We start from the raw sequence: 23,972 nt of genomic DNA, 5'->3' as shown, positions 1-23,972 counted from the left end.
AGGGCTCTTTTGTTTGTTTGTTTGTTTGTTTGTTTGTTTGTTTTTTCGAGACAGGGTTTCTCTGTGTAGCCCTGGCTGACCTGGAACTCACTCTGTAGACCAGGCTGGACTTGAACTCAGAAATCCGCCTGCCTCTGCCTCCTGAGAGCTGGGATGAAAGGCGTGCGCCACCCCGCCCGGCAAGGGCTCATTTTGAAAAGGGAAATATGGAGAGGTGAATTTAGACTGCAGGTCACTGGCCATTCTTTCCTACTTACAGACTCTCCAAGACTCTGATCCAAACTTCAGCACTCTTCCCTTGTCTCTGCTGACTCCTGGGTCCTACACAGGTGCAGGGGTCATTGCCTCTGCTCCCCCGAGCCCCTTTTCACCAGGCTGGCTGTTGGCAGCCAGCTCTCCCTTCTCCCCAGTGCCTGTCCGTGAGGCTGTGATCTGACGCCTCTGCAGGCTCCAGGGCTCTCACCTGGTCTGACACGAGACCTGGAAACCAGTTTCCTTTGCACAACTGTCTCTGCCTGTCTATCTTGGCTTACACAGCCAGAACACAGAACAGTATTTTACATGTGATCTTGACCTCCTTCTCTCTGCCACGAGAAAACTTTGGTGGTATTATTCAAGCCGCTGAACTCTGAAGTGTGCATTTGAAATAGTTCCCATGTGGCCAGGGTACAGCTTAGCCAGAGAGTGCTTGCCCAGCGTGTGTGTAATAGCCAGGACTTGATTCCGACTAATGCAAAATATTAAGTATGTAACGTGGGATAGTTTATGTTTTATAGAATTTATCACTTATTTCCCTAAAAACTGATGTTTTTGTTAAGTGGATTATATCATCTTATAGTTGTGTATATGAGTGTCTGAAGTTTGACTTTGGGATTAACATTTCTGCAGAAGGGGTTATTGGTAAAATATGCCTTTAAAGCCCACCGTTCGAGGACTTGAAGATGCCACAGCTGTCTTGTGGACAGTAAAATGTTAACATTGTATGTCCAGGAGTCAGCACAGCTGTGTGGGTTAGACATAAAAGATGCAGAGCAGGCAGCTTTGAACCTCAGTGTCACTAGGCTGCCTAGAGCAGTGCTTCTCTGCCTATGGGTCCTGACCCTTCCCCCACCCCCCCGGCCCCCCAGAGGTCGAGTATTGGATATCCTTCATGTAAGGTGTTTATATTACCATTCGTAAGAGTAGCAAAGTTACACTTACGAAGTAGCAACAAAATTTTATGGTTATAACAGCATGAGGAAGTGTATTAAAGGGTCGCAGCATTAGAAAGGTTTAGAACCACTGGCCTAGAAGAAATAGTGGGACAAAAAAACGTTCTAAAGAGCAGGTGGGTAGCTGCATCATCTGTAGTCCATGGTGGCCTTAAACCCAAAGCAGTCCCCCTCCTCAGCCTCTTGAATGCTAAGCTCACAGTCACAGTCTTCAAAGCTTTGTTTTCTAATTGCTGGAGATGTTTTAAAATGGAGGTAAAACTTACAAGAATAGTGGAGGAATGGTTTGAGAGTGGTCTTAGTCTAGGGCTTTTGCCCCACCAGTTTTCACTGAGGAAAGTACCAAACATGCACCTTCTGTGCCTTAAAGCAGCCACGCTTAAATCAGTCAAAACCCCTTATCTCCTTTGTGAAATAAGAACACATTTTTGTAGATTAGAGAAATCAGGTGTACATGTAAAACCATTACATAACGCACCTTACTGTGCACACACTCTGCATCCTTCCTTTTGTCTCTGTGATGGTGGCAGGCACACTCTTTATGAATTCTGCTTGAATCTGCTATCTTTTTAGTACTGATGTTATATGTATCTGCTCATCTTCCCATGCCTTTAAACCCCCCAAATGTTTAGCTTAAATAAGTTAGCATGAAAGGGTGGGCAGGCTGCAGTGAGTACTGGTGCTACCATGGCTGTTGGGGGCTACAGAGGAAAGCTTTGTCTGGGCAGAACCAGTTTTGCTGGTGCCATGTTGTTCTTCTTGATGCCCAGTGTTCCCTCTGGGAGTGTCTGCTAAGCCACTGTCCTTCTGTGTCCTCCTGTAGGTAGCTGCGATTAACCCAAACCATCCACTTGCCCAGATGCCCTTGCCTCCCTCAATGAAAAACTGCATCCAGCTGGCAGCGTGTGAGGCACACGAGCTGCTGCCCATGATCCCTGACCTCCCAGCCGATCTGTTCACATCCTGCCTCACCACTCCCATCAAGATTGCTCTGCGCTGGTAAGTGTCCTGTAGTCCAGGTCTCCATCCCAGGGGCCGAAGGTATTATCCTGGTCACAACAGAGTGCTCTGTGTTTGATGTCACAGGACCTTGGTGTTTGTCTGTGTGTATTCTGAGAGTGGATGGGGGTCTTTCCCTGGATCTGGTCATATGCAGTTTATTGCTTGTGGTATCCAAGGTCACATCTTTGTTCACTAAGGAGAAGTAGCCAGGGGTAGTGCTTAGACTCACCAGCAAGTACCTTTCATTGGGGAGGAGAAAGGCAAATATGAAAGAAGTCACTATAGTTCTTGCTTAAAGTATAGTCTCTGAGTTCCTTCCTAACAGTGAGACTCCTTCAGCACTGCAGTTCTCTGAGTCCTGGGGAGCACTCCAAGGGAATGTATGTGGGTGCCAGACGCAGCCTGCCTTTGAGAGTGCTATGGCTGCTGGCATACTCAGTAGTGGTATGTGCTCAGCTAGCCTTTAGTACCCACTTTGCCTTTATGCTGACGAAGAGCCTGTATGCAGCAACAGCCTCACGACCATCTAGAGGATTCGGGTGAGAGCCATACAGCTGTGCTGACATACTGCACCCTTTGTGAGATGCCCACCAGGGTCATGTCAGCTTGTCAGTTTTCAGATCCTTTCTCAAACTCAGAGAGGTGTAGACCTTGAATTGTGACAGCAGTGAGACCTTTGGATTTATCAGTGCCCATCTGAGCTTGGTGTCTGATCACTGGAAGGTTTAGGAGTGAGTACACACAGGGCCTAGCAGTCACTCCCATATACACTCGATCCACTTCCTGGAAGCAGTGCATGCTACTCTAGCTGGTCCTGAGTGAGGCTAAGCTGACCATTATGGGCAGGTATGAGAGAGACACCTCGTCTTCCTGCAGAGTAGAGGGTGCATGGCCTTTTAAAAGAGGCACTTTATGCAAGATAGAGAAAATATGTATACTTGAAGGTAATTAATGACCAAGAACTGAATAGATTCATGGTACCAGAAGCTGCTGTGTTTCAGGGAACAGAGGTATTCCAAGTGTTCCTCAGAGCAGCTGGCAGTGGAAGTGGAATATTACATGGCAGGGATTGAGAGGAACAGAGAGTACCCAGACTGGTGTACACTGCCAGACCACCCAGAAGAATGAGCCAGTCCACTCCACCAGGCTGCAGAGCTTCAGGGGAGGGAGTCAAGGCCATTGGGTGGGCTTTGTTAGGCTGTAGGGTCACGGGATGACTTCATCACCCAGGACTGAGGGATAGCCCAGAGTGTGCATGTGTGCAATTCCTGGAGAATCGTATTTAAGAACACGACCCAGGTAATGACGAGTGAGTGTGGCCGTCAGTCCTCGGTAGGCATGATCATATCTGTAGTACAAGCAGAAAGCTATTGAGTGACTGTGTGTCAGAGTTGCCAGGGTACTGTGGACCCTACAGAGCTGGCTACATGACCACTTCCACCTCTGCCTTGAGACTCCCCAGCTTTTCTGAGTGCTTTCTGGGTCCAAGAATGGGCCAGGGCACCAGCTCTATTGTGACACTGCATATCCTGCTGCAGCCGAGCTCCCTTATGCAGTTCTCTAGGCAGGTGATTAGATGTGCAAGGAGGGTGAGCAGAAATAGACACAAGCACCCACAGAGCCTGACACTGTGCCTGGACTCACCCATGCCTTCCTTCCTAACACATTGCCTTAGTGCCTTTGCCAGACCTCAGTGCGCCTGTCCTGCACTGCCCTCCAACTCCACATGGGCAGGGGTTATGCCAGTAGGTCTGGGCAGCTCGAAGGACTCAACACCCTGCTGCCAAGCAGAGAATGGGCTTGCTCTACCCAAAAAGCATGTCATTGCTTAAGTGCCTGAAATCCTTTTTGGACTGAAGACATAATTAAGTTTAAGTAAGCATTAAGCATTAGTAGGAAGTACAGTAAAAACCAAGTTGACACAGCTTCCATAGCATGGACTTTAGCACCATTGTGCCGCACGCAGTTGGGGAGAATGGTCCTCACTCACATCTAGTGCCTGAATGCTGGCGGCTCAGCTCCAGCAGATCGATCTGTAATCTCAGGGAGGTACTGCAATGAGTCTGATAGAAAAGGGAATATATTTTTTCATTTGGTACTTACCCATGTTTTTAGAATTAGGGTTTGTTTTCTTTTTTTCATTGTAAAGTCAGTTTCGTACATTTTAATAAAAACTGAGTGTATCTTTTCAGAGAATTAATGAAAAGTACAAAATGAGAGGGAGGGAGTAACCAACATTTATATCTTCAAAGCACGTGTCAGCTTTACCCCCATCACCTCCCATCCCACTCTCCATGTGTTCACGAACTCGTCTGGGGCTTTAGGGCCTAGCACTGTGAAGATGGTGGTCGGTGAGTTCAGAGTTGCTCTCACAGTATCAGAAGGGTCAGTTCCTGAGTAATCCCAGCTCTGTTGTTGCAGGGACCAGATGTGACAGGTGGGTGTGGCTGGGCTTCACAAACGTTATTTACAAAAATAAGCTCTGGCCAGGTGTGATCTTAAGCTGTAGTGTGCCAGTTTCTGTTGCAGAAACATGAAACCAGGATTAGGCTGCAAAATGACAGTCACATTGAGGACTGTGAACGGCCTAGGAAAGAAAGCTCAGGACTTTCCCTCCCTCCTTTCCTTAATAATATTGAAAACTACTGTCTTCATTATATACGGGAGGTTGCTTCAGAAGGCCCGTGCTTGGCAAAAGGTCCAGATGCAGCTGAGCTCTGTGAATACAGAGTCAGCTGTGTCTGTGGCCGTGTGTGTGGATGGCTCTTGTTTGATGAAGAAGCACTTATCAGAAGACATTGTGCCGATTTTTTTTTTCATTTTTGCCTCAGGACATTTGCCTCTTTCTTATTTTCAAAACTGACTTCAGTAATTCTTAAGTTAACAATTGCAATATTCTCTGTAAGTAATTGCCTTGCTTCCCATATATATCAGTATAGTGTAAGCATCCAAAATATATCTCGTTTTCCTTTAGCTGTTTCTATTTCTTTGATTGAGTGGCATAATACCATTTTAAATTTATTATGGGCATATGTGTGTGCTGCTGGAAGCTCTGACTCAGAGGTATTCAGTTTGCTTTGAGACCAGCTGTAAAGGAGATTGATGTCTGTCGCACCCGGCAGCATATAGTTCTGCTGTCTATTAATGAAAATGACAGCATTATTGTGGGTTGGAGTGAGGTCAGGAACTCCTCCCTTCCAGTTAAGCCACTGAGTCTCTGGGAGATTAAGTGCTAACTGTGCAGTGTTGAAGATGTTTGCAGCTCTGCTCCCTCAGCCCAGCCCCAGCAGGATGGCCCCAAGCGAGCATCCTGTGTAAGGAAGGTGTGGGGCATCTTGCTATCGTGTCTCCTTTCAGATACTGTGGTAACACTTTATGTTGTCTCTGGAAGGCTACTAAGCTCAGAATCAGTAGGAGTTGCTTCTGTAAATGTAAGGTTTTATCATTTATAGTATTGAGCCGTCTGTCCTTCGAGGAGTCTTTGAAGCTCAGCAGCTTTGCTAGAGGACAGACCTCCTGCCCCACTTCAGGGCTAAGATCTTGTTTAGGTTCTGTGATGTCTGATTAGGAATGACCACTACAGGCTCATCTGCAGTTGGTGGAACTGTTAGGGAAGGATTAGAAGGTATGGCCTTGTTGAAGGAGGACTATCACTGTGGGTGAGCTCCGAGGTTTCAGAAGCTCAGGCAGGTCCCAGTTAGCTCACTTGGCCATGCAGTTGTGGATCAAGATATGAGCTCTTAGCTACTGCTCCAGCACCAAGCCTGCCTGCTTTCACCATGCTCCCTACCAGGCTTGTAGCCTCCATTGGCCACAGGTTACTGGGTTCCTGAAAGGAAAGATGGGGTTTTGGATGGAAAAGGCTGCGAGAGAAATAATAAGCCAAGACAAAGGTCTGATCAAGGCCAATGTTTGCTTATGAGTCCAAGCTTATAAAGAGGGGAACCCATCCCCCACTATGCCAGAATCTCCTTGCTTAGTCTGATAGTGTCAGGAAAACAGGTTCAGCCTCTTAGCAGGTAGTAGTGTCTTGAAGGAAAGCTGCAGATGTGGCAGGACAATAGACTCCACCCTAGGTGGGCTAGCCTGCTGTGGCAAGCCACTTCTGAGCCAGTCTGCTCAAGGCTAGAGGAAGGGCACAATGCTGGTCATGGACTCCAGAAACTTGAACCCCAAATTAAACATTTTCTTTGATAAGTTGTCTTTTATTATGGTCTTTTGGTCACTGCAATTGAGAATTAACTAAGATAGAGTGCATCTTTGTATGTGTGCATGCTTGTGTATGCATTCCTATGTGTGCATGCGTGAGTGAGTGTACTAGAAGTGTCCTGAAGTGGGTGCTGGTGTTGAACTTGGGTCCTCTGGGAAAGCATGGTGTCCTTTCTATAGCAGAGCCTTCTCTCCTGCCCCCTTGTGTAGATTTTTTGTTTGTTTGTTTGTTTATGAGGGTTTTTCTGTATAGCTCTGACTGCCCTGAACTCCAGGACCAGGATGGCCTCCAACTCACGGAGATCAGCTTGCTTCTCAGAGTGCTGAGAGTAATGGCATCAACTACCACTCTCCTGGTTTTGTTAAGATTCAGCGGGGAGAGGAAGGGGAGGGAGGGAGGGAGAGAGAGAGAGAGAGAGAGAGAGAGAGAGAAAGAGAGAAATTCTTACATGCCAGAGGCTGAGACAGAAGAATTGCTGAGTTTGAGGCCAGCTTAGTTTTATGTAGCAAGACCCTGTTTCAAAAAAGAGAGAAGAACAAAACCAAAAACCAGAAGCACAAACGTAGGCTCTTGTCTGGCTCCCCTGCCTTACAGAGTTGTACTAGTGCCCTTTGATCTTAGTGCTGAAGAGTCTGACCTGCGGTCTTTGACCTGCGGTCTTCCTGTGAAGAATTGGCTTCACCATCTGAAACCAGCTATCTTCTGGTCCCATGCAGACCCCAAACTGCACAATTTTCCATGCACCTACTCAGGATGTTTCTCCCCAGCTCAGCTACACCCTTTGTGTCCCAGGCTCCATTTTCATTCAGTTAAGATGAAAATCACACCACTCTCAGAGAACAACATGCTATGGATACCCCGATTTTGGTTATAAGAAAAAGATGTAAACTATTGAAAGTGGCCTTGGCTGCTGACTCCCCAGTGAGTCTGAATGTCACTGGAGTTTAGAAACCACACTACAAGAAGCTGCAGACAGAAACCTTGGAGGCGGCAAGTGTGGAATAGAGGCATGGGCAGTGGAGACAGGCAAGGGCAGGCTGAGGGGCTTTCTGACTGACTACAGCCATCCCCTCCTTTCCTTGGTTGATTCAACTGCTTCTCTGTGTGGCGTAGAACGAGGTTGGTTGATAGGGAAAGAGCATTCTGGGTGAAGTTACTCAGAAAACAGAGCTAGGAGAGTGGGAAGATGAATTACCAGTGTAGAGAAAAGGAAGAGGCAAGAAGACAGGTGGGTGAAGACCTCTCCCAAGGAAAGCAGATGTGTCACCATGCTAGAGACGTCCAGCTCTGGGATATGAAGCTGAGAATACAGATGGAGAAAGGAAGGACAAAATAAATAAATAAGAGGAATAGAGTCTAGGAAATGCTCTCAGGTGGCAGAGTGAGCTGTGGCAAGAGTGGGTGGCAGTTGATCCTTACGGGACGAAGACATAAAGGTGCAGCCCTCATGAGCTGCAAGACAGAAACATAAAGGCTGAGAAGACAGTGGCAGACGCCAGAGTCCACGCAGAGCCCAGGGTGGCATTGAGCGAGCAAAGAAGTACTTTACTGTGGAAAAGGAGCAAGAGGGCAGGGGAGGACAGCAGCCACAACAGTATGACCTGACACAGTCGTAAGCTGAGCGGTACGACCTACAGTCATACAGGCAAGGGGAGCTGAGTCAGGAGCGGGGTCAGAATGCTCCTGAGAGAAAGTTCCAGCCAAAGGGGGGGGGGTAATAATAGGTTAATTACCCAGGTCCATTGCTGCACACACAACCATCCATGCAACAAAGAATCCACATTATTTTTGAGCATGTATGGGCCATTTATCAAATAAACTATGTCTATACTGCAAAGGAGTCATCTATAATAAGCCCAGAGGATCTCCCTTTTGTCTTGTGATCTCCAACCACACATGGTAGATGGAACTCAGTCATGAGAAGGCAGGATTTAGAGGAATGCTGGGAGAGACATACCTTGTGCTAACTTTCTCAACCCATGGCTGAAACCCTAGTTTAAAAAATTAATGTGTAAAAATGACCCAGAAAGAAAAGGTTGGGGATTAAAGAAGAAATACTTTGTTTGATTGTTTTTTGTTTAGCTTGTTATTGTTGTTAATATTGAGACAGAGCATTGCCAACCTCAGGAACCTGCAGTCTTGCCTTGGCCTCCTGCATGCTGGGCTACAGCAGTGTGCCATCATGTCCTGCAACTTGAAGTAATAAATGTTCAGGCTGAATTCATTGAAAGCACATGAGCAGCAAGTGCAGCTCAGGCTTTAGTGAGAAATGGAGATAGAGAAAGGGTCAGGGAAGGGTGCAGCCAACAACAAAATCTCAGCCAAAGTCCTGAGTGCAGAGCTGCTTAGCACCTCATGCTGCCTCCACAGTAACACATTAGGGTTTGTAGCCTGAGGGAGCCTGTCTCCTGGATCTCATTCTCTCTGAGACTCTCTCTGCTCTGTCTGACGGTGTTGTAGCATTGTAGCATTCTCAGCCTCTGAGTCATCTCCTTGGCCCACAGTTTCTTAAATGTAACTGAATGAAAAATTAAGATTTGGGTAACAATCACAGCTGTGATTTACTGAGCATTGGTTGCACAACTGCACGACTAGCTTGTGCACAGTATTCCCACAAGCCTGTGAAGGCTGTGCTAACGCTAGCTCTTACCTTCAGGCTGCTCCCATGGGAACTCGTAGGCAAGATTCAGGAACTAGTGTCTGGACTCAGAGCTGACATTCTGACCTCCACCTGTGCTGCTTCTGTGGGTACTGGTGACACCCTCCCTGGTGTCTTTGCTGGTGTGTTTTCCTGCTGTCATTGCGGTGGTGCTTTGGAAGGAGCCAAGACCTCTGCTTGCTTAATCCATACCTTCATTGAGGGCGTGGGGCCTGTGTAACATGTGAGGCAAACACCATGGTCAGTGGAGAAAGCCTCCATCTGCAGGTGAAGAGGCAGATTGCTGTAGTATACCACAATACTGGAAGCCTGGCCAACTGGCCAGAAGAAATGGAGAGAAACAGTAAGAGAGACATTAAGACCTAGGTGCGGGCTGGTGAGATGGCTCAGTGGGTAAGAGCACCCAACTGCTCTTCCGAAGGTCCAGAGTTCAAATCCCAGCAACCACATGGTGGCTCACAACCACCCGAAATGAGATCTGACGCCCTCTTCTAGTGTGTCGGAAGACAGCTACAGTGTACTTACATATAATAAATAAATAAATAAATAAATAAATAAATAAATAAATAAATAAATAAATCTTTAAAAAAAAAAAAAAGACCTAGGTGCAGCACAGTCCCCTTGTCTCACTGTTTCAGGATGTATATGTCACCTGAGTGCCTGCAAGTCCAAAGCCAGTTCATTTCTGTCCCTGGCAACACTGTTCTCCTCCTCAGAAGCATAGGCATGGCAGAGAGGGCATTTGGAGCCTTTCCCATCGGAGTACCGTTGGTGTAGCCGCACTAGTGGGCTCTGGGCTGACACCATGGACAGCTAATAAAGTCACCACGGTTTTATGTGCTGGCCGTAACTGTGCTAAGTCTTGATACCTACAGACTTTCATTGGAAAGCCTAAATGTGTGGTCTCTTTATCTAGAAGCTAGTGTTAAAGCCAAAGCAGAATAAAGGAAATAAGGAGAAAAACGTAAGGGGAATAGGAGATGGACACAACTATTTGTATAAATTTGTTAATTAGATGGTAGTTTTTGAAAGGTTTCAAAAATTGTTATGACTTCAGCTAGAATGGCTTATAGTACAGCCCTACAAGCCCGAGAAGAAATGTGGGGCTTTCTTTACTATGAGGCAGAGCCTGTGAATGACACTAACTGGAGAAGGGAGAGTTGCCTGCACAGACTCGTCTCTTACGGAGACAAACTTCCAGGTGACTTTACAAAGGGACCTGGAGCCCAGCGTCTTTGCTGGTGAGTTCTGTCACCATTTAAAAGAGTGTCAGACCTTATGCAGACAAGTTAGAAAGTAGATGGGGGATGTTCCCTACTGTACACTAAGAAGACAAAACCAGATGAGGACTTTGCCAGGGGCAGTATGTGACTACCAGTAGGGACACCAGATTGTCACCATTGTGCTAGGAAATTAACCCCAAGCTAGCATAGAAAGGTTAAAGTGTGGTTTACACAGTGGCTCATCTCAGGGTAGCAAGAATAAAGGAGAAACTCGTGTGACTGTCCTCGGAGCTGCTAAAAGTGCATTGGACACCGCTGGGCCTCCCCAGCAGACCTCTTCAGCGTACTAGGAAGAGAAGCAAACACCATTGCTGAGTTGGGATTTGGTGGTTGCACAGGCTGAGCCCCCAAACAGGAGAGGTGCACATCACTCCCTATTCAGGCCACACTGGAAGGACAGACATTGTGGAAAGCTGGAAGAAAAAACCAAAGAAACAGTAGGCAGTCATGTCGCCAGACAGGAAGCCAAAGTAATATATGTGGGAGTATGGGGAAGACAGGGAAGCCCCTGAGACTGACCGCCCTCTACAGCAGGGCACCGGAACCTCAGAGAATTGAAATCAGAATTGTTTTATTTTTCTAAGTACTACCTTGTAGCCAATAAGATTCAGAAGTACTTGGGAATAAATATAACAAATATAATAAAATGCATGCAAGGCCCGAGCTCACAAATCTGAATTATCACAGAGATTAAAGATGAGGCAGAAAATGGCTCTGTAAAGATGGAAAGACCCAGCTCTATGTGTGTGCCTTTGTGTGAGACAGGTTAACATGTAGCTTAGGCTGGCTTTAAGTTTCTGGCAATGCTCCTGTCTCAGTGCTCAGTGCCCAAGTGCTGAGATTGCAGATATGTTCTTACCATATCCAGCCAAAATTCAGTATTCTTAAACATTAATTTTCTCCAACTTGATCTTTGCTGTCCCAGTCAAAGTCTTGGCTTTAAACCTTACATAGAAGCACAGTGGGCATGGTGAGGACAGTTTGGAGACTCAGCGTAAAGCCACCGTCACAAGACAGTCATGCCGTGTACACACTGCACAAAGGTGCCTAAATGGTTTCATGGGGAAGGACTATTTTTCAAGAATTGGTGGTAGAAGCTGTATATGGAGAAAAAAAAATCAAAGACAGAAACTACGTTGCACCCTCACTTACGCCTTACGGAACAGTTAACACTGTTCTTCCTCTGTGAGCCAGGGAGAACTAGAAGGCTGGATGAAATGGGGTTTCCACCCTACAGCAAGTTATTGGTAACAGCTGCTGCTGCACCATTGCACGCTGTGAAGATGATGGTGGGTCTCCATTATGTTAAACTCAGGAAGGCTAGCCAGGACCAGAGGATGCAAAGGTAAGGCAGCCGCAGAGGTGATGGGATCAGGCATGCTCACACACACACTCTCAGGTGTGCACATGCACATTCATGCTCACACACTCATGTACTACACACACACACACAAATGCACACATGCACAAGATTGTCTCCAGATGCAATAAGGGGCAATGGAATGTCATCTGTGGGGACCGTGGGGACGACAGAAGCATAGCAGTACTGCTGCAAACTGAAGTCTCAAACTGGTTTATTTTATCGTATGCAAATTGTACCTCATTAAAGTTGATTTAAGTGTTTTTAAATGTAGAATGTTGAGTGAAAAAAGTAAGAAACAGTATTAGATTTATAGTGCATTACTTTTTATTAAACACAAATATTGTGCAGTACTAGTTATGTAAATGTATGCATATATATCTGAGTGAAGAAACAGCATACACGTCACAGACCTCACGGGGCCACTGGAGAGGACTCTCTGGTTTGAGACTTTCAAAACTGAGAGTCAATGCAGGTGTGCTGGTAGGACCTGGGGGTGTCTTTGAGCTATGTACACACAGGAGAGGACATGGACAGTTCTGGTCACACACGTAGGTGAAACAGCAGCATTTTAAAAGCCCAGCGTCTTTCACGTCTACTCAGCTCGCACAAGGCCCAGTTTGGGGCCCAGTAGTGGAAGCAACAGTAGTAGCCTCCAGGCCGCTGCTTATGTAGTGACTGCACTGACCCAGCTTTAGGACCTGTGTCCTCTGCAGTTTGTGCTGTTTCCCCACAGAGATGTGTAGTGAGTGAATGTTTCTATCTACAGGACAGTTGTCTTTGACTTCTGACTCCTGACTTGTGGTAATTTTCTTTTGGCTCACACTCCTCTCCTATGCTAATCTAAAATGGAACACAGTGTCATGGTCATTCTCGGTGAGCAGTTTAGTGCAATGAAGTCCTGTCAGTGCCGACTGCCTAGCACCTGGGGTTGCATATGAGTATGGCTGAAGGGCAGCATGTGGCCAGAACACACTCCTCTGTCTACAGGAGCATGTACAAAAGAGATTGGGGTTGCGTGCAGTTCAGCTCACAGTAGGGTTCTCACTGTACTGTGACTGTGCGGGACTCTAGGAGAGCAGATCCCTCCCCACATCCCCCCCAACACCATCCTCCTGTCTGGCTTCAGACAATGGCAGGAGAACAACTTACTGTCTGCTTAGGATACAAACCATCATCACCTTGTTTCAAATTAGTTCCGGTGCTTGTTGGAAATTGTGCCGCAAAGCAGCTAAATGATCTCATGCTTATGGAACAGTCGCTCCTGGGCTGTTACCTGCCAGTGTGTATCTTTGATGTGCTTCTGCTTATCTGACTTATGTGCACGTAGTGTGCCTAGGCTGGCACCTGTTATCAGTGATATTGCCGCGTTTCATTAAAGTACATTGATGTTTGCAGCTGTGTATTCAATCATGGACACTCGTGTCAGTGAATAGTCAGGGGTACTTTTCTGGTGGTGGCTATAGAAGCTGCCTCATTTCCTTTTACATACACTGCATTGAGGTGCCTCTCAGATGACATCTATGGCATGCCAGGACTGTGCTGTCACATAGGACCTGTGCAGATGGTGGCACAGCGCCGCTCCGTGTTGTTTTGTTTTTTGTTTTTCATTTGTTCTGAATGTATCCTGCAGACAATGATCCTCTGTTTTCCTGACTTCTTGCTATTCATACTACAGATGCCCCTGTTCATGACACAGAACAGGCTTAAATAGGCTTCAAAAGCCACTTCCATGCACCATGTGGCTAGTGCCACAGTCACACTGGCCCTTGCTTTTGTTAGCCTTTGTCTCCATTGTCCATGAAGTAATGTTACTGTGTTGCAGGTAGCCTGCCTAGTATGCAAATGATAAGGATTTGTAAGTCCACGTGGTTGTCTGCCGGGATTGGGGACTTGAGGGAGAGGGACATGCTTCTCTCAGTCCTTTGGCAATGAGCATGGAGAGAGCACAGTGTCTTCTCTGTTGGGGCTTCCTGTGATGGAGAGCTTGTCCTAGAAGGGGCAATTGGAGGAGGGTGTTCTGAGTAGACGCTCCTATCCTGGCCATGGGCCTGAAGTCACGCTTAGAGGATAGAGACAACTTAGTGCAGCCGGACCTTTGAGTGTGTGAGGACAGACATGGTCCCCACAACCCAAGAAACAGGGTGCAGCCCCTGAGCATGACTAAATTATATCATGTGTATGCCCCTGTATGTTCACCTGCCATCCCTACATACAAGGGAAGCTGATTTATCAATAATAGAAATGTATTGCTGTCAGTCTGGAGGCAGGAAGCCCAAGGTCCAGGTGCTAGCAGATTTCTGTGCAGTCTAGAGTGATGGAAGCTAGAGATGTAGTCTAGGGTGGATGAGCAGTGCCCTCCTTGCATGGGGTACGAACCACGGCCGGTGCAGCAGGCTCTGCCAGAGCATGAGCAGCATGTCAGGAATGAAGAGGCCAGACACTGTACACTAGCTCTTTAAGAAGCCATGCTGCTGTGCTGTTGGCTTGCAGCAGCTGAGATAAGGGGGCCTCTGTCCACCTCAGGCTCAAAGGAGACTCCTTGCTGGGAAAGCTGAAGAGGCAGAAAGCATCTTAGCCTCTGCTTCACAGGAGTGAGGGCCACGGGCTGCTTGGGCATCACACACAGTTCAGGGCAGGAAAGCACTCCATTAGGAGCATGTTACCCTCATCCATATGCACTCTCCTGGAGTAAAGAAGCTAGGGAATGAGAAAGAGAAATAGGGCAAATGAATGAAGTGTAAATTAAAAGATATCTCCCTGGCATAAGGATGGGTGTGTGGTGCAGACCACACATTGCGACTGCCTTCTGAGGAGTTGCTTTCACGGGAGGATCTGTTTGGGACTCTCCCTGGTCATTTGACATAAGAACTGCCAGACTAGGAACGAGATGCCCGCTCCTGGGCTCTCTAGCATTTACCTCACAATACTTACAGACCTTAAGAAGCCTGCTCAAGAGTACATCCCTAGATCCTAAGCCCTGAGCCAGAGTTGGTACCTATCACTGATTGTTTTTATGTATGTATCCATGTGTGTCCATGTGTGTTTGTGTGTATGTGTCTTTGTCTGTGTGTCCACATGTGTCCACATATATCTGTGTCTGTGAGTGTCTGTGTCTGTATGTTTTGAACCCTGAGCTTCATGTATGGCAGAAGTGCAGTCTACTGCTCAGCTACTTCAGCTCAGCATCAGCTACCAGCCCCTGCTGCTAGTTCTTAAGTAAACATAAACCCTTGCCTTCAGTCCTCCCTCTTGCCCTAGTCCTGGATGTCCCCCAGGTCTAGCTGATGATGCTGTTTGGCTCTGGAACCACGCTTCCTGCCCTGGCCCTTCTATGGGCTCCTGGCTCTCCTCCAATGGTGGACATGCAGCTCCCACCTGGGTCCTCTCAGCATCACTTCCTTCTCCTGCGTCATTGCCCCCAGGCTGGAATGTCTGCCAAAGACTCACCATCTATCTCATTTCACACACGTGAAGTGCCCTCTAGCTGTCTCTTCACTGATGAGGAGAGAGTGCGGGAGAGAAATTAATTGTGTTGGGTTTCCCTTATATACCAAATTAAGGCCTTTTGTTTAATCTATATAATTCTGGTTTTAAATGTCTGTTATCTTCATTTTATGGGTTAAAACAACTGGATATAGCCAGCACTTGGGAGACAGAGGCAGGTGGATTTCTGAGTTCAAGGCCAACCTTGTCTACAAAGTGAGTTCCAGGACAGCCAGGGTTACACAGAGAAACCCTGTCTTGAAAGACAAAACAAAACAAAAACCAACAAAAAAACCCCAGCTGGATATGAGAAGTTAGCCACTGTGTCCTGCAATTGGACAGTGGCAAAGCTGGGATTTGAACCCAGGATTCTCTGGACTTTGAGGACTGGTCGTCATCACTACTCTGCTGTAATGATTTCATCTTTGCACTTGGTAACATGCCGTTCCTAGTAGCAGAGCCCTCTACTCCAGCATGGTGTTATCAGGCACAGAGGATCTGTCACAGATCTCTACTGTCAGAGGCTGCCATTTTGAGCTGTATGGGGATGAGGTTACCTGGCTGAAGCTGGGCCCTATTCATGGCTCCTGCTGTTGCAGCTTCACCACAGTTTGTCACCAGCACCTTCCAGGGGGACTGCTGGAGGCACTTTAGGTAAGAGGTGCTGCAGTCAGGGATGTGTGCTTGTCGGGAGCAGTATATTCTGTGAGTGCGTGGAGAGGCAGGCCTTTCATGGGTCACTTTTGCTTTTGCTTTCTTACTCCCATGCCTGTTGTTAGCCTGGAAGCTTGTTGGAAAGCACCTCCCATTATTTTGATTTATGCCTATGCCTCCCTCCAAGGTAAGCCAATGGGGCCTCTATACACTGAGGACTGATCATATCACTAACTACTACTGGCCAGAGTTGGAACCGAACACTTAGTGCTGTGGCCTCTGCCAACTGGGTTCTGCTGTGTGGTAGGAACTTGTGCCTTAAGAATTCCATTGTGCAGCAGAGCTCTCCTCAGGCTGCCCCTGGTGGCCAGGGAAGGTGCTGCCTTGCTGTGTATCCTTCCTTGCTTGTCCACCTCTCCTGTGAAGGGACACTGATGGTGGTCTGTTAGAAGGAACCCATGTTGGTCTGGCTCTGGGGGTCTGAGTGGTCTCTGGTCCATTCTTCCCCTTGGGTGAGTCAGTTTCTCTGCACCCCTGTAAGGATGGTGCTCTCTTCCCAGCAGGAGAGGCAGTGCAGCTGCCCGGTAAGTACTGTGGAAGGGGGCTGTGAGGTCTGTGTCGGCCAGTATGTATTAATAGTGCAACACACTGTAATTTACAAGGGACTTCCCACATGGCTTCACATGCACCTTTGCTGGTAACCAGGACCAGTCAAAGCAGCCATAACTCAGGGCACGTGACTGTGTGATTGACTGGGGACCAGGTGCTTAATATGCCCAGTGTTGCAGCCTGACTTATAGCTGAGTTCACAGCAGTCCTTGACACATGCTCATACCAAAAGTACACATTCCCTCGGACTCCATCAGCTCCTTACACATTCATTCAGAGGTTCCTTTGCTCCTGCAGGCTTATTCCTCATCACCTGTTTTCCTGGCCTCTGTTTCTGCTTAAGGCCCCTGGTTTACTTCTCAGGTTCCTTAAGACTGCTCTCTTCCCACTGAACCTGGCTCCTTCCCCTGCATTGTGCACCTGAGTGCCTCCAGCAACCATGGGGCTATGTGAGAGAGGGCAGCAGTGCACGTACACACACACACACACACACACACACGCACGCACGCACGCACGCACACATGCATGCACGCACACACCATCGGGTAGGCTCCAGAAGAGCCTTCCTTTCCTTCCCTTACTGTGTGATATTCTAATAGTGAGTGGTAGGGAGGAACCCCTGAAAGGAATGAGCTCATTCCCTGCTATTGTCTCATGGTGTCTGTCTTGTCTTTCCATTGTGCAGCAGAGCTCTCCTCAGGCTGCCCCTGGTGCCCACACACTACATAATTCACGTAAGCAGAATCCATACATGTTTTGAATTGTGCTTCCAGGTTAAAGACAGCCACTTGCTATTATCACCCGGCTCTTTATTTTCAGGTTTACTATTCCATCCAGTGTTTCTGGGGGACAAGGCCCTTGTGCTGCTTCTCCGAGCACAGCACCTCCCCTTGTTCTGGACATGCTCACATGCGACTAGCATGCCAGAGAGTGGAGCTCCTGACCTCTGCTGTTCTGAAACTGGGAAGTGAGACCACCCCATACTTATCACACATACAAACGTGTCATTTCAGCACACCCAGCCTTACCTTCAAGGAGAAACAGTCCCACTGCAGGCTGTGATAAGCAGACTGTGGGCTGTGCATAATCTGAGAGTTTTGTGGCCTACAGTGTGTAAATCGCTGTGAGAAAGAAGTACACAGATCTGTACTTCCCTACCAGTGTGCTCACCTTCTTCCAGAAGCCTCAGGCACTTAGTGGAGGAGTACACCTGATGCTGAAGCCACGGACCAGGAACACAGCAGAGGAAACCCTGGCAGCCTCCCCACGGGCTGGAGGTGGACAAGACTATGTGTACCGCACACACTGCACAACAGATTCTGCATTTAAGTTAATTGGAAACTAGTCTGACCCTGCCTGCTTCAAGAACATCAGGAATTGGCTGCTTTGTCACAGCACTTCCCTACCTTCCATCCCAGGACTATTTGGCCAGTATTTCTGCTGATGATGATAAAAGTGAGCATAACAGCCCATGAAGAGCTCAGACCTATGTCCACTGCCTGCCTAGCCATGGCTGCAGTTCTTGCTTGCTCTAGGAAGCTTGTTCTCTGATAAAAGTTTCCCTTACCTCTGGCTGGACTTTCCTACAGAATCCTAGACCTAGACATGACTATCATTATGTCCACCTGCTTCTGTTAGGACAGTGTGCTTATGGCTGTGAAACAGCCAGAGTGTCTGGTACCTGCCAACTGTATAGTCCATTCAGAAGATGATGTTAGTGTCAGATGTGTCCTGGAATGGGCAGGAGAGGAATGTAAAGTCAGAGACGGGGTCTTACCTGGGCCCCTCACTTAGCCGTTTGCTCGGTTCTATAGTTCCTCTGAACATTGACATTCTCTGCTAGAGTAACAATGACAGATGTAAACTTCCAGCCATAGATGGCAGGCTGGCAGGCCAGCTTCTGTACTCCCGACCTAAAGGCACCGTTGTGGAAGACACTAGGATATGCCTTCATGTAGAAGACTTAGGCATAGACACCTTAAGAATGGAAGACATAAACAGGGTCCCTTCAGGGCTAGGAGACTCCGGTGCAGACTGAGAACTGACATCTGTGGTTGCCCTGAGCTGGTGGAGGAGCTGGCAGGTGGAGAATGGATGTTTCCTTCTTGTTTTAGTTTATTTTTAATTGAGAAATGTTTTCATTAACTGTGAATTGGCAAGTAAGAGCACTGCTTTGTCTTTGGTCATACATCTTGGGTCCCACCTTTTGCCTCTCCTCTAACACAGATCATCTTCCCCTGCTTGCTTTAAATCAGATTGAACTTTTTCAGAAAGGGCCCTGCTTATAGAAGGGTTCATGTGCTTGCATGAGCCAGGACCTCAGCACTGCCTGACTTGTTCTACACTTCTGGATCCTCCTATCCCAAGTTCTGAACTTGATGATTCTGAGACACACACACACACCCTCTCTCCCTCCCCCTCACGGGAACTCAGAACAGCTGAAAAAAACACTTGGTGTTTTCTGGGAGACTCCTGTGAAGTCTATCCCAAGATGGAAATGTGAGATTAGCTTATCTATGAGCGGATGAAGACTTGGACAGCCCACCTGACTGTCCCAGCCTCAGCACTCAGGACTTTCCTTGTAGACATCGCCCATGACCTTAGCAGAGGAAGGGAGAGCATCTGTCTGCATCTCCTGCCCTGATCTCTGCAAGTGCGGCCCTTGCTTTGTGTGGGGAGGGGGTACATGGTCCCCAGCCTGCTTGCAAGTCATCCCAGCCAGTTTCTTTTCTCACTGTACTTTGGATGAGAGTCAGGCCTTGGCTCTGGACCACTAGTCGTGTGGCAGTTTCAGAGTGACATCATCTCAGCCCCTGTATGAGGGAGTCCCTCATGCCATGCTGCTCAGCAGACACAAGGCCAGTCTCACTCTGGCCCAGGCTTCTCTTGGCTGCCACTGAGTGGTAAGTGGTGTGAGCATGGGCTGCTTGGTGCCCGCTGTCTGGTTTGTCCATGTGATCTCCAGCCTTCTGATTATGACAGTCCTAGAAGAACTTTGTTTGAGCCATCTTAACTCAGAAGAGCAGATCAGATGGCAAAAAGAAAGTGATGGACTGATCACAGCAAATTATGTTCTGAGTACTTGGTTCTTTGGGATTTAAAAGAATCATTTTTTTTTAAACAAGTTTTAGGGCCCATCTGAAACTTTTACCATAAAGCCACCTCCCTCCTCGTAAGAGGTGGATGATGGCACACCCGTCTCTAAATTCCAAGTGCACTTATGGGATCTGGGCCTGTCTGCTGTGTCCTGTCAGTGTGCAGGCGAGAAGCATTGCCCTAACTGAGGCACTGTGAGGGGCAGAGTTCCGCAGACTTCTGCTCCTCTGACTGTGGGTCCTTCCTACACTAGCCTGTGTCCACGCACAGTGTACACATGCTGCCTGGGACTTGCTCACCAGGTGTAAGTCAGACTGAAGAGTGGGGAGCCTGAAGCTGTCACAGACTCGGGGGCAGTTCTGCCCTGCCATATCGGATCCTGTCACGTGAGAGTGTACCATGAGGCAAGATGTGTTCTGCCTGTGTCCTGTGTGTTCAAAGTTTCCTCCACAGAAGAAGAAGGTGCTTTCATAGGAAGGAGGGTTGGTTTCTTCCAAGACAGTAGCTATTGGTAGCCCCGGAAGAGACAGCAGGGAGGCAAAGGGTACACCTTTGATAGTTTGCACCCTTACAATAGCTCTGAAAGATTTTCCTCCCATCAGCTGCCTGTTTTGACTGTCTTTTTTTTTTTTAAATTGGGGGACAGATTTTAGCCATTAGAAACAGTGTGAGAGAAAGCCTGTGACAGACAGTATGGAGTCTCGGAAGTTGTATCCCTGCTGCTTGCTCTTTCTCAGTCTCTGGCTGGGGGCTCTGGCCCAGGACGGAGAGGTCTGTGCAGGTCAGAGTCGTGGCTCATCTGTGTCTTCTGGCTCACTTGATTGTGCAGCAGAGAGAGCACCTGAGATAGCAAGTTCCTCCCCTTCTTGTGTCTAATCCTGGCTGCAGGCCTAGACGCAGCCAATGGGAAGCCATTCTGTACAGTCAAAAGTGACACCAAAGGTTTGTGAATTAGCATCAAGGGAAAACTAACAGTTTAAAGATCTTACGTGGTGGGTCTTTGGTGACAGGGTCTCTGCACCCCAAACTGTACTCACTATGTTACCTAGGCTAGTATTGAGCTGTCAGCCTAGCCTCCTAAAAGCTTGGGTTACAGGAGTAATCCACTCTATCCAGCTGGTTGGCAGTGTGTATTTGTTTATTTACTGTGTAGTGGTGTTTTGCCTACAAATAGTCTAGTGCACCACTTGCATGCCTAGTGTCCCTGGATCCCTGGGACTTATAATTACTGATGGTTGTGAGCTAACATGTGGATGTTGGGAGTCAAACCCTCAGCCTCTGAAAGAGGAGCATGTTCTCTTAGCCATCTATCCGGCCAGGCTTTATTTTTGAGTCTGTGATTAGGTGCTCAGTGTGAGGGTCCAAGACACAGCTCTGCTTTGCCACCCTCAGCAGCCTTCCCTGTGACTTTTAGGGAACTTAGACCAGTTTGAGATTTGTAGCTTTGATGCTGAGAAGAATTTCAGGACCAGCTAGAACAATGATGTAGAACTGGAAGTTACATTAAAGATATTTTAATGTGAGCTTAAGTCTGAGGGTTTGGAGAAAACGAAACACTTAAGGGAGAAAGACCATACCTAAGAGTGTGGCTTTGAGCCTCTCTGAGAAAATAAGGCATACCCAAGTTCGGCTGAGCTCTTCAAAGAGGTGCAGATGACTAACATTGGCCACACATACCAGTTAAGTCTCTGAGGTTGCTAAGGAACCTTTGGTGTCTTTTGTCTAGTATTTGATATGTGTGGCTGCTCTAGTAATGCCTTGAATGGGATTATAATGGCAGGGTGAGATCTGGAGCCACCAGGTCTGCACAAGGTGCTTAGCTCATTTCCTTTCATCATCATGGGGCTTCTAGTGAGACTTCTAGCAAATGTCAGGTTTGCAGCTGGAAGGGGACTTGCCTCAGCAGCTGCCCAAGGTGCTGGAGCTCCTGCTGCACTGCTGATGAGTAGCTTAAACTGGACCTAGAGTGAGGACTCCTTCCCCTGTTCACGTCCCCCACATTTCCCTGCCTTTCCATTTTGCCCCGTTTTATGACCGCTTTTCTGTAAATGGAACAGAAGAGAGGGTTTTATAGGCAGAGGAGAGCTGCAGAGAGCAGAAACAAAAAACAAAAATGAGTCAGAGTTCCTTGTGAGGCAGGAAATAGAAAAAGGATTGGTTAGCCTCAGGTCACCTCTGCTGTAAGGATTAAAGCAGGCTGGAACCTGATTGTTGGTGGCAGGCTGCAGCTGGCCTGCTGTGGGAAGTGATGTCTCCTCCTGCTGGTTCCTAGTAGGCTGGGTAAACAGCCCAGGTTCTGGCTGTTGAGCAAGGCTCCATTTTTTTGATGCTTAGCCTGGTTTGGGTAACTACTTGGTTCAAAGCAGTGGCTCCCAGTAAAGCTGCTACAGAGGAGTCCTCTCAGCTGGTCCCTGTGCCATCCTGCTACATTTGGGCTTCAGCAGACATCACCTCCCTTTAGTTTGCATTTGTTTTTCTTTAGAAGATAACACATCTCACAGAGCTTCCTCATCAAAGCATTTCTCTATCCCTTTCACCTCTGCCCTCTGACTCCAGAATCATCCACAGCTGTGTTCCCTATGCTTCTCGATGGCCAGCCATCTGAAGCTCTATACGCCTTAGAACACTTCTGCCTTCACACTTGCATGGTAGTTTGGCTGGGTATAAAATGCGGGTTCTGAGTTACTTTTCTCCTGCCTCCTGCTTAATCTGCTTATTTCTTTGAAAGTGGTGGTTCTGAAAGCTTCCTGTTTGGGTTTCTGTTGTTGTTGTTATTGTTGATGATGATGATGATGTTTGTTTGTTTGTTTTGTCTTTGTATGATTTAGTTGTTGTTGAAACTGGCCTTGCTATGCTGTCCAAGCTGGCTTCGAACTCCCTGCCTCAACCTCCCAGATGTCAGGCAGGAGCTTCACTCTGTGTCCCTCACAGGTGTCCTCCATTTGTAGAACAGGCATGCCTCTTATTTCATGCTAAGAAATAAACCCTCACCTGAGACAGGGCAACAACCAGCACACAGAGAACAGGGAGCAGCTTTCAACTATTTGGTTATTTTTGTTTTATCTAATATTTTCCATAGGCTTTCACTCTGCGTTTATTTTGTTTAATATTTTCTACAGGCTTTTGCTCTGTAACCCATACAGGCCTGGAGCTTGCAATGACCCTTCTGTCTGGGCTCCCAAGGCTCTGGTTTACAGGTGGGAGTCACTGTAAACCAGTTGTAATGGGTTATTTGAGTCTTTGTTTTTGTTATTTGTTTGTTTGTTTGTTTGTTTGTTTTTAAGGCAGTGTTTCTGCATAGCCCTGGCTGTCCTGGAATTTGATATGCAAACTGGGCTGGCCTGTAACTCAAAGAGATCTGCCTGCCTCAGACTCCTAGGCCACTGTGTCTAGCACTGAGGCATTTCATTTCTTCAGTGTCTGCCTAGTCCTTTGCCTTCATTGTCCGGAAACACTCTCACCCCATGTAGAAGGAAAAAGGTGTGCCAGGTGAGGCAGCTATTATTTCTGAAGGGCTGATGCTGTTGGTGAAGGAACTTTGAAGGTTCAGCGCTGACTTAAGCATGCTTCTAGTGACCCATAGCCTCATTAGAGTTGCCCAGTGGCCGTCCTTTAATTCCATGTCTATGAGAACTGTGCCTTTTCACTATTCTAAAAATGCTAATCTCACAGTCAGTAGGCAAATTAGTTTTTTATAACCGTAAAGTGTCTCTCACTTCCAGAGTCTGTTTTGGTATTTCCTCTGGCTTCTAACACTGTGCCATTCATTGTGGAAGAACCAATGCAAAGCACTGCAGAGGCCGCTCACTTGGGATGGGTGGGCGGCGTAATGGGTAAGCTCGGTTGTGGGACTTGACCTCGTTGGCTTTGTTCCTTGCTCCAGAGTCACTCTTGATCCTGGAATAGGGTTTGTGTGACTAAGGCTGCATCCCTCTGGAGCCCACTGAGAGCCCTGGGCCTTATGGGGCCTTGCTCTGCTTTCTTGGCGCAAGAGACACTGCACTCTCCAATTAATAGTTTCAGCCTCACGTTGCCACAGGGATCCTCAGAGTCACATCCTGCCTGTAGTTGGTGAGTCAGCCAGCGTGAGAGGAAGGTTTGGCTCCCTGCAGTCTAAGGTTATTTCTTGCAATTTCCTGGCAGCCTTCAGTGCTGATCTCTGATCTCCACCCCAGGGAGACTTCAGCTACAGGCCCCATATGTTGTGTGAATGTGTAGCCCAACAGGTTGTAGGCCTTCCAATTTCTCTTCTGTTTGCTTTTTGGAATTACCAAGTGGTCATTTTTAATATTTCTGTCTGGAGTTTATTATTGCTATTGGCAAGAGAATTAGTCCATTACAAATGATTCTGTCATTACTGGACTCCAGACATCCCAGTCAATAAATCCATTATGGATGAGAA

The 23,972-nt window shown here is 47.5% G+C and overlaps 1 protein-coding gene across 1 annotated transcript in view; it reads left to right on the top strand.

The window, feature by feature from the left end:
• Rptor (regulatory associated protein of MTOR complex 1) overlaps positions 1-23,972 on the top strand; it is a 303,680-nt gene that overhangs the window by 154,334 nt on the left and 125,374 nt on the right. Inside the window, exon 6 of the mRNA XM_021175441.3 lies at positions 2,035-2,210. Coding sequence (XP_021031100.1) covers positions 2,035-2,210 — 176 coding nt within the window. The remainder of the gene's footprint in view (positions 1-2,034; positions 2,211-23,972) is intronic.

The sequence above is a fragment of the Mus caroli genome, unplaced genomic scaffold, assembly GCF_978045245.1.
Source record: "Mus caroli unplaced genomic scaffold, Mus_caroli_1 scaffold_13, whole genome shotgun sequence".
NCBI classification, from domain to species: Eukaryota; Metazoa; Chordata; class Mammalia; order Rodentia; family Muridae; genus Mus; species Mus caroli.
This window is presented reverse-complemented; position numbering and strand designations above follow the sequence as displayed.